The 13,837-nt window shown below is 37.3% G+C and overlaps 1 protein-coding gene across 1 annotated transcript in view; it reads left to right on the top strand.

Moving 5' to 3' along the window:
* Positions 1-9,479, top strand: part of MYO3B (myosin IIIB) — a 200,858-nt gene extending 191,379 nt beyond the window's left edge. Inside the window, exons 34-36 of the mRNA XM_076340762.1 lie at positions 7,432-7,538; positions 7,913-7,959; positions 9,281-9,479. Of these exons, the coding sequence (XP_076196877.1) occupies positions 7,432-7,538; positions 7,913-7,959; positions 9,281-9,416 (290 nt within the window). The 3' untranslated portion in view covers positions 9,417-9,479. The remainder of the gene's footprint in view (positions 1-7,431; positions 7,539-7,912; positions 7,960-9,280) is intronic.
* Positions 9,480-13,837: the final 4,358 nt, after the last annotated feature.

Below are 13,837 nucleotides of genomic sequence, written 5' to 3'. Positions count from 1 at the left end.
TCTGTTTAGGGTTATAAACAAAAGGCTGTGCTCATGGTTTTAGCAGTGTGTTACAGATTCTGGGATGCACATGACATCAAAGAGGCTACACTAATTTCCCTAGCAGTCTATGCCTCTTGGCACTGCGAGCACACTCCATCTGAATAAACAGAATTCTAGTTCACCACAGTTGTGTGGGGGATCTGAGGTGATCATGAAGCTTGGTTTTGTTTTATTTTAAATCTTTCTATTATAGGACTTTTTACCCCTCCAGATTCTGTGTTTTCAGTGAATCTGGTAACTACATTTGGAGCTGTAGACTTATACTACAAAGCACTTGACACTGAAAATAGTTAAATCGAACTTATTATTCTTACCTACTCTCCAAGTAAGAGCTTTGAGTACACCGGAGTTGCAGGATTTGCTAAGGATTAATCACTCTTTCTAAGCATTAATATGTATTTTTTAAAGTAGTTAACATCCTTTCCCTTAGCAACACTTATGTGAAGGTCCAGTAAGATATTTTGTGAGAGTTAACAAGGGCTGAGGCCTTGTAACTCCTCAAAGGACATCTGATTTATTGTTCTTTCCATGCTTGCTTGTCACTAGCAGCATGAAGAGCACCAGCCCCTATAAATATTGCTGGACACTCTTCTGTAGAGGAAGGGAACGAGGGAATTTGGTGGCAAGAATGGTTCCTGTCATACTGTATCTCATTATATCAACAGAATGGATGGCCTTATTGAACATTTGCAGAGCTCTGAAGCTACTGCTAGGTAAGCATGATGTATCCTGGAGAGAATTACAATTGTTAATAGTATTAAATATGCCAATATGCCTCCAGGCTCCTGATGTTACTAGATTAATCAAATCCTCTGATGCCAGAACTTAGGTTCTACTGCTTCACCATTAATGGTTGTTTATTCCCTTTTCTCCTCTTCCTTAGTTTCTCAGTCTTACTGAGATTGTTTCATTTTTTTGTCTTTTTCCTGTCCATTTCTCTTTCCTGTAGTTCTGTCTTTCCACTCTCATTAACCTCAGAAGGGAAAAGAAGATATTAGAGACATACCTCATTACTTAAGTCACCAAGTAGTCTTGCTCTTTATTCTCTCCTACCCTATGTTGCTGTCTCTTGGTGTGGTTTTGCCTGCACTGAGATTAAAATCTTTCAGAGACAGTGTTTATTTTCTATCAGCCTCCAGCATTTTTGCAGAACTACCATAATATAATTAAATTTATAGTATATAGCATGGACCTGATAACATCATTATTCCCAAATGAAGCTACAGATTATTCTACAGTACTTGTTCTGTGAAGCCTATTAGACCTGTTATCCTGTTCTCATTTCTGATGCATTTATAGTTGGTAGCATTTAACAGGCAGCGTACAAATACCCTGTGATGTGGGCCTGGTATCTCTTAATGTGTGCTCATACTAAAGTCACACTGACCGCAGTTTAGTACAGGGATGTGCAAGATAGTTCTGCGTTAACTGGCTTGGCAGGTAGGCACAGCAGGAGATCAGTGGGGGCTAACTGCCTGAGTATTCACTCTGCTTCTCAGGCAAGTTTTTCATTTTACTCCCATTTTGCATTTATGGTGTGATGCAAATTTGTGCAAATGGTGGAGAATCATGGGAATGAGAAAGGGAGGAAAATACATTTGTATGAACACATGGCCAAACAGTATTATGTGCCCTTTGTAAATCTCTCTTTTTTAAAATAAAGCTGAAATAATTAAAATCATAAAGCCTAGTTCATTTACAGCATTTTTTACTGCATAAGTGACATTCAGTCACTCCCATTTAACACTGATATGAGTGGGACCAGAATCACTAGCCCCTTGAGTCCTCTGCTTGAACAGACTTGTATGGCACAGAAGAAAATGTAGCTGTTCCTTGAAATCAACATGCTGCACATAATTATCCACTTAGCATCCAGTCCAGGAGGAGGATATATATTATCATTGTCTGTGAGGTCATTTCTGCATTTGCCTAAGACTTCAAGAGAAAAAGTGAAGTTAACTTGCTGCCTTGAAAAATGATTCAAAACTGGAAAAGCTTGAAAACATCAAAATACATATAAATTATCAAAGGAGAACAAAGACAAGTTTTTCCACAAAAGTCTTCTCCCCAGGCTATAACAATGCTTTACATAGGCATGATCAATATATCCAGGCTTGAGAACCAAAGTCTTTTGGAATAAATTAGACTGGCAGGAAAAGAAACAAACAAAGAACAAATTAACATGATTTTAAACATTGCTTAAATTTTCATGAATGTAGACCTTGAGATGTTATGATGAGATCCCATGAGTCTGTGCTAATATTTGCTTATAATTAAGGGTTGCACTTTCATGTTTCATCTGATATTATAGATTGGAAATCAGCCACATGCTTACTATTTTTCTTGGTCATACGGATTTATCTACTTTATTTGCTTACTCTGTTAAGAATAGTTATGATCCCCTAAATGGCCACATTACTTTTCCTTTAGCAGGCTGCCCCTTCTCGTACTCTATATCTGCCCGGCTGAGTAATTAGAGAAGGACTACCCTTCCTGTGATATTAGGTTTGTTTTCACCTATAACAGAAAAAGAGACAAGACTAACCCCTTCCAAACCTGCTTTGGGTAAATGGCTTCAGAAGGAAAATTAGAGTACTCAGATCCACCCTTCGATATGTGTTGTAGTGGATGGAGTCCCTTCAGCAAGGGAATTGGCAACGCAGCCTGCGTTGTGGCACTGACACATTGGCAAAGATCCCTCCTGTGCATTCCTTGCCAAAGGTAAGATGTCATCCAGAGTTTAGAGCCCCCTCTGTGCTGCACCAACCTTAAAACAATCTGACTCACATCAGTGGATTTTACAAGTTCCAAATGCAGTTGTAGCTGCCTCATCACCATTTTCTCCGCAGAATTCTCCATGTAGGAAAAATTAGCAACGTTTGGCGAGGTCATCAGCATCAAGGGGTTTTTGAAGCAAGGGTTTAATCATGAACAGTTTATGAAGACCCTAGCTTCATTTCAGAGAGCAAAATCTGATCATTCTCAGTTCCTCTGAAGAATGTGCCCAGTGCCTGGTCCCCAAGTTTTCAATATCAAGATAAGCAGGAGAAACAGGACATCTAAGATGAGATCTTCACTGAATATCAAGTGAAGTCATCTGCCTCATGGGAAGTCATTAGAAAAATATGTTTTTGCAGGTACTGTTTTGAAAGTATTGGTCAGGGCCCAAATCCTAGATGCAAAAGTCCTCGTGTTAGTGCTAAAGAGCATTTTGAAGTCTTTCATTAAATCTTACTGTTTGGCAGTTTGTGCATTTCTGAAAGAGTCCTTTGCTGCTTAGGGAAAGGATGGATTTTTAAACAGAAAAATCATTTAAATAAGATATGGCATAAGAAATGTGCTAATCATCTCCAAGCCAAAAGATGTCATAAAAAGTGTCAGTATGATGGATGTGATGGCTAATTGAAGAAAAATATTTCCACTTCAGCCATAAGAAAGCAAAGAAGAAGAATCACATGGAAATTCAGAGGTGAAAGTATATCCCAGAAATCAAAAGATCAATACAAAATCTTCTGCAGATTGAGACTCATGATAAAAATCACATTAGAGAAATGAGTTCATATTAAGCTAGAAGTGATCCATGTCATATCTTGAATAGTTTTTAACTTTAGCTTGAGTCAAAACATACCTTTTCTAAAAGCTTCCAATCTCAACCTGAGCTTCCATCATACTGCTAAATATTTTTTTTCTCCTGACTGATTGCTTTCACTATGTGCTGTATTTCTGGTCTGAAATTTTCTTCCACTTCTGACCATGAGACAGTTCAGACTTTTGTTTCCGAAGGTGAAAAGCCCTCCACCTTCTATGCAGGGGTTTAGACTTGCTTCAGATCTTCTCTTAATCTTCTTTTGAAAAAAATGAAATAGAACAGTCTTCTTAAATTTCTCACCATATGGCAGGTTTTCCAGATTTCAGATTGTTCTTGTTCTCAAAACATTCTGCAGTTTACAGCACCCACTTTAAAATAATTTTGCACTCAACGATAAAACTGTTTTCCTATTTCTATTGAGTAGTCCTCTGCTTTGCACCCAGTCTACTTCATATTCAGCTGAATATCTGTGATGATTCCCAAGTCTCTCCTGGAGACACTGCTTTCCAACTATGCAATTCCCAGTTCTTAAAAATGTAACTCGGATGTTTGATTTTGCATTTAGTTCAAAACACACGTCTTTTTAATCTGTCTGAGCGCTGCAAGGTCCTGGTCTATTGGCTTGGGCTCTTATGTATCAGAGAAATAAAAAGGATAACCAGTAGTGGTAATAGAGGAGTAAACAGAAATGCCATCGGTTTGTTTACTTATAAATACTTTATACTCCAACAGATTTACCCATTTGTCAGTTTCTAATTCCCTTCACTGTAAGCAACATCAATTTTGTGGTAGCTTTAGGGAAGCATCCACATGAGCCCGCTCACCCATGTGTATCAGCCTCTCTGGGTTCGAGCGAGGAAAGGAGGAGGATGCCCAGAACCTCAGCTATCCTACACTTGCTAGATCAGCTGACATAGTGCACTTGCCAGAAGGCATTTTGCCTACTCTGTGTTATTTCTGCACTGCGGTAAGGAATTTACCAATAAAGAAATGGTAACCTGAGAAATTTCTGCGCTTAGAGTTACAAAGGAAAGGTTTTCTTCCAGACAAAAGGGGGGCACCGTTAAAAAACCGTGCTAAAGGACAACCTGAAGGAAGTGCATGTTCTCGCTCTCGCATCTGGTCTCGAAATTTGTAGGAAACTCAGGAGCCTGGATATGCCAGAGGCACTTGGCACAATTTGGGTGCACTGTAGACAATACCCTGTTAATGATACTGGTGCTGCTGCTATTGCTATTAAAATGGCAAGTGACTTTTTTTCTTATTGGTGGCTTTAAGTTTGTCATCAAAGCAAAATATTTTAGAACAGCATTTAAAATGCCTATTCAACTGCTGAGTGTTGAGCACATGTTAATACCGTTTTCTCCAGATATGGTAGTTTATGATAAATGTTACCAGATTTTGTACTGTTCGTGTAGTATGCTACTAAACACTAAGACAAATGGACCCACTGAAAGGGTATTTCCTTTGGAGGACACAAGCTGCAGACCACCCATAGAATACAGAGAAATAATTAAGTGTCAGGATAAAAAGCTAGCGCAATATATTAGTGTCTCAGAATCCTAATGAATAAAAGACATTTTAAAAACAAAGACTATACATATAGGTGTTTTGAAAAAATAACATGAAGGCCACGACAGCATTTGGGGGAAAGGAAAAATGAATACCCCATCATATTATCATACTGTTTGAAAATTTCTAAATATTTGTGTGCTGTGTTTTTACTTCTGGCAAGCTGCAGAGAGGTGTGTGAAATTACACAGAACCGTGAGGACCTGAGCCTTCATTCATACCAGCCTCTTGCTAGAATAAAAAAATTATTTGTGGAGAGGTATTCAAGAACTACATTGCTGTAAAAAGGAACTCTCATGGCCTTGCAACTGAAAACATTGCTTGCAAAAATTGCAGACCCTGCTGTCCTGAGACAGAAAGCTCTAAGGTCAATTTGAGTAACTTTCAGAGCAAACAGAGAGTAGAATGTAGTTACGGCAGGTCTTCTGCAAAACTTCCAGAGACTTCAGAGAGAACAAAATTGCACCTGTGTCCTATCTAAATATTAGAGAAAAAACTTTCCAAAGACATAGATATGACTTTGGGCATATTTGCCCAAATTGGGCACCCAATTTTCCCAGAAGTATTTTCTGGAACAGCTTCTGCCTTGTCTGGTTATATACAATACAGGTAAGTAGCAAAGGTTCAGGCTCAGCCGTCACATTAGCGAAAATATAAAGGTTTACTGAACTTGAAAGTATAAAGCATTGAAGGTTTGGGTATGAAATTAGCAAGCAGCATGAGCATATTATTTAAAAGTTATTTTGTATTACTGGAGAAATGTAACCTTTCTCTATAAAATTGTTTTTGAATTTTAGACCCAGCTCTGCAGTCAGTTCCCTGGTGGCCATTTAACCCACCATCCCTCCCAGGTGTTGTGAGGGAACATGATGGTTGGCACGAAACAAGTGCTCCCCTCCCACACAGACATTGCAGTCCCATCCTGAGAGGAAGCTAGTATCTTTCAAATTTTACTGTTGAGAGGGAGAAAGACAGTGAAAGAGAGAAAATCTCCCAGAACAGTCAGTCATTTGGCTGAAAAGGCCGAAGTTCAGCCACCTCCTCTACCTCACTCAGTAATTGCAGAAAAGTACAATAGTTGCAAACTGTAAACCTGGGTGTATAATAAACCTCCTTTGTAATATTACCTGCTCCTTAAGGCCAGATCTTACAAATGGATTTGTGAGATTAGAGCCCTTGCATTCGCACAAGCCATATTGACTTCAGTTTTGAAGTGTTTAAAGGAACTCGTGCTACTTGATCTTTGTGCTGGTCTTTTGTATCGGAGCAAGTTTCCCATGCAGTGTGGAATGCAAATGTGATAAGATGTATATTTTTCCTTCAGTGCCACCAAAAACTGTTCTTATTCATACTGTCACTAAAATAATTTTTAACAGGGAGATATCAGAAAAGTCAAGGGCATTGGGAGAATTATCTGAAAAGTAAATGACCTTTCCTTACCCCCCACAGTGTCTTTTAGTAACCTAGTGATTCTGATTTATCCTGAAAACAGTTGTTGTGGTAATCTAGAGGATGTGCCACAGAAAACACCTGGTAAAATAGAGTACAGCACACCATGATGTCTGTTTTCCTTAATACAAAAAAAAAGGAATAAAAAGGCTGTTAGTTCTTTTCAGAATCCACCCCTTCTGAAATATTTCCTTCATCTTTAAACTCTGCTTTCCAGATGACTTTAAGTAACTGTTACTTTACAGCACATCACAAATTATATTAAGAAAGCATAATTCCAAACAGGTCCGATTACTCTGATTAAACAGAGAGCCATGTCAAGAAGGTAGCCTTTTTATATAATAAAAATGATGATAATAGACTAAGTCTGATCAGTCAAAAAGCTTTATTACTGTCTACTGTAGAAAAACAGTTTTGCTACTGATGAATGATATATCCCTAGCTAGTCACAATATACCTCATTTCCTGCTTAGATAACAAAAGATACTAAGATAAAGTGTGAAAGGAATAAGGAGCTGTGTGATACAGATATATGGAAGAATAAAAAATGTTATAAAAGTAAAAATGAAGGTCTGCTTAAAACCTTGTGTTTGAACTAAGTTTCAAAAGAGAAAACAAAGATCCCCAAGTTTCTGTGTGCTTACTTTGGATAGGACAGACTTGCTAGTAAATCCAGGACCAAATAGGACAGAAGAAAAGACTGTTTACAGACTAAAATACAGTAAGACATTCACAGCACCTGGCACAGCTTAAAACTAAATTGTGTTATCTTACTGTAGGTTCAGAAAACTGTCTTGAACAGAAGCTGAGAACACCTCGTCGACGATGTCAGCAGCCCAAAATGCTGAATAGCCCTGAGGACAACATGTACTATAACCAGTTAAATGTGAGTTCAAAGTGGCAATAAAGCTGTTTTACTGGCTTTGTTTCCAGTTAATAATTCTGTTATTAATACCTGTTTCAGCCCCTCCAGCCCCACCCCCACGTTCTTCTGCTCTCGTCTTGAACATGTGCTTATGCTCTTTATCTGTTGCTTTCATGTCAGGATGTCTGCCTTCACGGTGAATAATTGATGTGGTTTATCAAAGACGAGCAAGATGCATGCTTCATCAGGCTCACTTGAGCCCTTTGATCAAAAAAATTATGCTGTGACTTCTGATATTATCAGCATCTGCTTGCATTCAACACAAAATCACTTTGAATTAAAAATTAACGACTTGCTGCTTTGCTTTGACTGTGTGTTCTTGGCCCTCTCCACAGGGAACTCTAGAATATCAAGGGAGCAAGAGGAAGCCAAGAAAACTTGGGTAAATATCTATCTTCTTAGTTCTAAGCAACTGTAAACAGAAGAAGTCCTTTGTGATATTACAGAATATGCAAAACTTTCTAGAGAGGTTTCTAAAAATAAACAGTTAACATATTTCTGTGCATTGACGTTGGACATTTTCTGCAGAAGCAAATGTAAAACTTGCATGTACTGCTGTCTGCAGACACTAGAACTGATTCTTATAAAATATGCTCCCCAGCTTTCTCCGAGTACTACTGCTACAAAAAAATAGCTTTCTTCATGTTTTTAAGTGCATTTAGCACTAGTGAAAGGTGCCAGATGAAGGGTGTTGAAACTGAAGTTCTCTGACCTAGAACATGGAGAGAAGCCCTGCCAGCTTTGCAGCAGCACACTCACAATGGGCTTCAGCCCTCCTGGGGGAGCACATTTTAAGAACTGACAGAGGCCACTCAGCCCGAAAGGGAGTTGCTCCTTCTCTGTTGAACTGAGTCAGTTCTCATTCATTGTCACATGAGCAGTTATCACCTGGTGATAGGTAGAAATCACTGAAAACAATTTACAAAAGCCAGGCTGACTATTACACAGTCGCCAAAATATTTCATTGACTGATCACATGGACCAGAAAGAACTGATGGATGCTTGGTCTTGCAAATGCATCTACTCCAAAAATGTACAAGAACTTCCTGTGTTATTTCCTCTGTTTTTAATTAATCTTCTGAATATAACTGTATGAATAGGAGGTCTTTGAGTCAAGATTAAAGCCCAAAATTTTGCATGACTGCGCAAGTTTTGGTCTATTTTATCTCCCTCCCCTAGTTTAAAAAAGTCTGTATTCCTGTTCAGGGAATAAAAACACAAACATGGGACTGCAGTGCTCATCGTACATCACAGGAAAATGAAAGCCCCGTGATGTCAATAGGGCTTTCCCCAAAAATTGGTGATGTGGTCTTTGGCTCACGTTCACAGCAAACCATCAGCTGAAATATGTTACCAAAATCATACCCTACTTGTGGAACATATACAGACAAAAAAGCCACGTTGCTCAAATGAAATGCCCACTTGAGGCAAATAGTTGGTCTATCATTCTGTACACCCAAACTGAAAGACTATATTGCACTTCACTGATCCTCAGAACCATTCAGAGTACAATCATAAAAAAGTAATAGCAAAGTCAAAGTATGTATAAAAGCTGTATCTTTCTCATCAAATCATCCCATCTTTCTTTTTCCTTTCTTGTATTAGCACTCTTCATTTTCACATCCACAGAGAAGTTTCTATTTCTGAAGATACTGACAGAATTAATTTTTTAACTTAATAAATGTTGTTTGTTTTCTTTCAAGCCAAATCAAAGTGCTGGATGGAGAGGATGAGTATTACAAATCATTGTCAGCTGTTGAATCTATCCCTGAAGATGACAGCTTCCTCAGTTCCCCATCTCCTCCTTCTTCAAGAGGTGTGTCTTTTGCTCAAAGCTGAACCTCACTTACTCTATTGACTAATACTGGTAAGAGTATTTTCATGCTGGTAATCTCTTCCAATTAACTTTGTGCGTGTGTATTATATAATATATCAAAAAATACAATTCCAGCTAGTAACTTTCACTAATTTAGACTTGGTTTTGCAGCTGTAAATTGTCCCATTTAGCTGTATTTCTATAAATAATTCCAGTAAAGAGGAGCAGCACTACCTGTATGTGTTGACGTTGGTAACGGACACGTTTCTTTAGCAGCAAGGTTAGTTTATACAGTTCCGACCCCTTCTTCCCTGCTCCCCCTGCCAGCTGCTGTTCCCACCCTGTGCCATCCCTTCTGTTGTGCTGGCACAACTGCTGGTAGAGCTGTGTGAAAAATAAGATCAAGGAACTGAACTGGATTAAAAGAATTCTATACTAAAAACTTTCATTTGGGGTCATAGTGAAAATGTTTTGTATTTCATTAGACTGGTATTAAACATTATCCTTTATAATATTCTGTGCTGTGTATGGCTTTTAACACTACAAAACTGTATCATCTAAAATAATAAATGTGTCTCAATTTACCTTGTAAATATTTTTCTTATAAAGTATTGTTTATACTTTACCATAAGTTTACCATAAGTTTAACTTGAAGAGTTATTTCAAATATAAGAAGCAAAACAGTTTTAAAGCTAACATTCCACACACTGCTTCATATAGTCCTTGTGACTGAAATCATCATTATGACTAGTTATTCTTGTTATCCATGCAAGTATTTAATTTCTTTCTTAACCTGTATCTCTGCATTCCAGTGATTCCTACATTTTCACAGCCTTCTTATATGTAGCAGGGAAAAAAATGTCACCTGCAAATTTTTCTACTTGCTTTTCACTTTCTTTTCAAACCCTTAATGAAACAATATGTAACCTTCTATGGAACGCTGAGATGCTTTGCTGGTAACCATTTCCATGACAGAAGCTATTTCATCTTACTCTTTACTTTCTGTTTCTGAGCCACAGTTTTGATCTGTGACAATTCTTTGCTTCTTTTCCATACAAGCTCTTGTCAAAAACTTTTGGAAGTAAAACGTTCATGTGTACCACCTTACAAATTTGCTCGATTATTCTTTTTTTTTTTTTTTTGAGAAACCATGCTGATTAAATCTGACCATGTATTATATAGATCTAATTAGGATCCTTGTTTTTATCTCCCCTCCAATGGGTTTACCCTCATCTGTGCTAACAAACCTTCTTCCTTGTGGAGGTGCAGTTCACACCTGTTCCTTAAGCTACATAATTTCTTACTACCAGGGTTCACTGGCACCGTCTTTTTGACCACAGGACGAGGAAAGATGGCATGAGAAATGAAACCCAAGTGCAGTCAGGGCATCCCTGAGCCAGAACAGGGTATGAAAGGAGAAAAGATAATGAAATAGTTCAGCAAAAGCTTTGTCTCTCCTATTAAACACAGAAATTAAATCAGGCAGGGCACATGAGAATAAGAGAAGGATTCGGCTGTTCCAGGAAGAACTGTCCTTCACACATTCTTCACCCAAAATGTGACAGAAGGTTGAAACTAAAAGTTAAAATCCTGCCAGAGATTGAAGTCCTTCAGTTCATTCTTCATTCTCCTCTGCTGTACATCTGGGTAGATGTACTTTAAAGGCACTTTAGAGCCTTTAAAATTTAGGGACTCCTTAAACAGAGAATTGGTGAGTAGCTGCAGATCAATCAATGATATTCAAAAATGCAGTGCAAATATGAATGGCAATTAATATGAATGCATGTGTGCCGATCAGTTTCTTTACATTTTGTCAAAATGTAACATGAATGAGTATTTGTTATGATACCTCATCAAAAGTAACATATAACTTTTCTTTTCCTACGCAATATATAAATTCTCCATTAATTTGTAACATATCTGGATGAAAAATAATACTATTTTAAAAGAGTCAAATGACTTACTCTATTCCTATATTGGCATAGATCACACGGAGTTCTAGCAATATCAATGCTTTGTGGTTCCATCCTTCCTTTTTGAAAACTTTTTGGGAAATAAAGTTTTATTATTACTGCAGTTCACATCATGCGCAGTTAGAGTTTATCAATTTAGTCAAATGGTAGTGAAGTTTCCAGTTAGGTATTATGTCACCTGTCTAAAAATCAACAGTTTACCTTACACTGGGTAATACATTACTCCGAGTAGTTCTATTAATTCCATAAAGAAGTAAGAGAAAGTGAAAAATAATATATAATTCAGTGAAGCACTTAAGCCAAAGCCTAAGTCCCACTGAAATCAATGAAATTTCAGCACATGATTAAGTGCTTTGCTGAATGGGGGCCTGAGTTAACAAGAGCAGCTTCAGAACATTAAATAGTAAAGCACAAGCAAAATGCAAACATTCCCTAAGTACATTCCTCAGGTTTCTTCTTTTTTCTTCTTCCCAACTGTTATGCTTGTATCAATCTCAGCCATCAGAAATGGACTTCAAAGAGATTTTAAGCAGTCTTTAATTGCATGGAAAGGGTAAAATACAATATTTTCCTCATTATGTGCAATGCCACTATCTACATCTGCTATAATTTCTCAAATTAGTTTAATGTCACTAGTATTTTTATACTGAAGTTACTATCTAAAAGCTGCTGTTGAGTAGTGTGTTTTCATTTTTGCTACTTCTTGGCTAAAAACTGTGCACAATGCCAGTCTGTGCATTTTATTATTTCATAACTTATCCCCGTTTCCTCATTTGGTTTTGATCAATTCACTTTACCCTCACCAGATAACCCCTGTGAGGCAGCCTTCTCTCATCATTTTAGAGCACACATATGCCTTTAGATTATAAAAGGCCGTATCCTCAGCTTGCTGTAGAGCCATGCAGTCACATTAAAACTGGCCAAAGAGTTGAACTTCTGTTCCCACATTGATAGATGTGTGTATTTGGGTTGATTGATTTATGCATGAAAAGGAGTACAGGAGATGTGTCAGTGTGATGACCATGATCAGTGGGAGCATATCAACGTGAATTGCTTAGATTTTCTCATTTGGTTTTGATACCATTGAAGCATTGTTCTGATTTATTTCCTTTCACATATATTATCCTGAAATATTAATGTATTTTGCTTAATAGTTCATAACATATCCTGTTCTTAATATTTTATAAAAGTAAAGAGTTTAAATCCTGTTAGAAAGAAGAAAATTTCTTAGACAGTGTGTAATATATTAAACAGTTTTCAGCAGATGGGAGAGAAAGGGGTGAAGCTCAACAAGGGATTTTAGTAGATTTCTTCTGTAGACCCAGTGGCACTAGAAACTGGTTTTTGCTGAGGACAATTTCTGCCTTTCAGTTATAGCAGCTTAAAAACTTCTCTCTGTGCCAACAAAAATCGGGCAGGGAGCTTTTGGAGATTAGCCCCTTTCATTTGGTAATTTTAAATGTGCTTCTTACTTAAACATTTACATCACTTTAGTAACATAAAGGGACCTTAGAATAGAAGTAAATTGCAGCCATCTTAAATTTGCCCCCACTGTGACCTCCCTCACCCATGCACTGTAAGAGTGGTGGAAAGGGCTTTTGTGCACTGAAGGTCTTTTAAATGGCCCCTATCAGGCCATCCAAGGAGTTGTTGTTACTTAGAAGCTTATAAAATATGGCTATAAATAATGTAAAGCTAAAGACTCTGCTAAGTCAAATCAGACTAAAAGTAACAAAACCAAATTTTTCAGTGGTAGGTACAGAAAGTAACCCACACTGGACAACTACAAAGTCATCTTCCTGGAAGGAAAATTTCTTCCTAATAGTAGGCAACTACTGATTATCTTATGTTATTTAGCATAGTTGCTAATGTAAGCATAATGCTTATATAATTATATACTTATATGATATCTTTCTGTATTTTATATAACTGTGAATGTTTATACTTCCAAGCGACTGTCTCATTGTGTTTTAATTCCACTAAGTTCCTGACTTCTGGTACACTGTGGTACTAAACACTATACATGGCACACACATGCACGCAAACACAAAGTGGATTTATTGTTTCAGTTTTAAACAAAAGGAATGTATTTAGACGTGGTCCTTTTTAATTGAGTTGGAGACCTTCTGACTTGAGCTGTCAGAGGGTAAAAGGGAGCTACCAATTTACTTTCTTTATACTGATTTTTACATACCCTTGGTGCACTTCTCATTCAATAGAAATGGTTGCACACTATAGTAAGGAATCTCCTAGTGTTGCTATTTTCTATACTTAGATCCCTTCAATTTTTGCTATACTCTAAAGATAGTCTTGACTGAATAATCTCTAACCTTTGTTGTCACAACCAACATCCATTATTGTGAAGGAATATTTTTTTATTTATATCTTCTATCATCATGAAAAACAAGTATGGTTTTAAATATAGAAGATATTAAAAATTAAAAATAAATAAGAAATTGAAGATATGTAGT

The sequence above is a fragment of the Aptenodytes patagonicus genome, chromosome 6 (genome assembly GCF_965638725.1).
Source record: "Aptenodytes patagonicus chromosome 6, bAptPat1.pri.cur, whole genome shotgun sequence".
Taxonomy (NCBI): Eukaryota; Metazoa; Chordata; class Aves; order Sphenisciformes; family Spheniscidae; genus Aptenodytes; species Aptenodytes patagonicus.
Note: the sequence above shows the minus strand (reverse complement) of the source record. Positions and strands in the feature narration are given on the sequence as shown.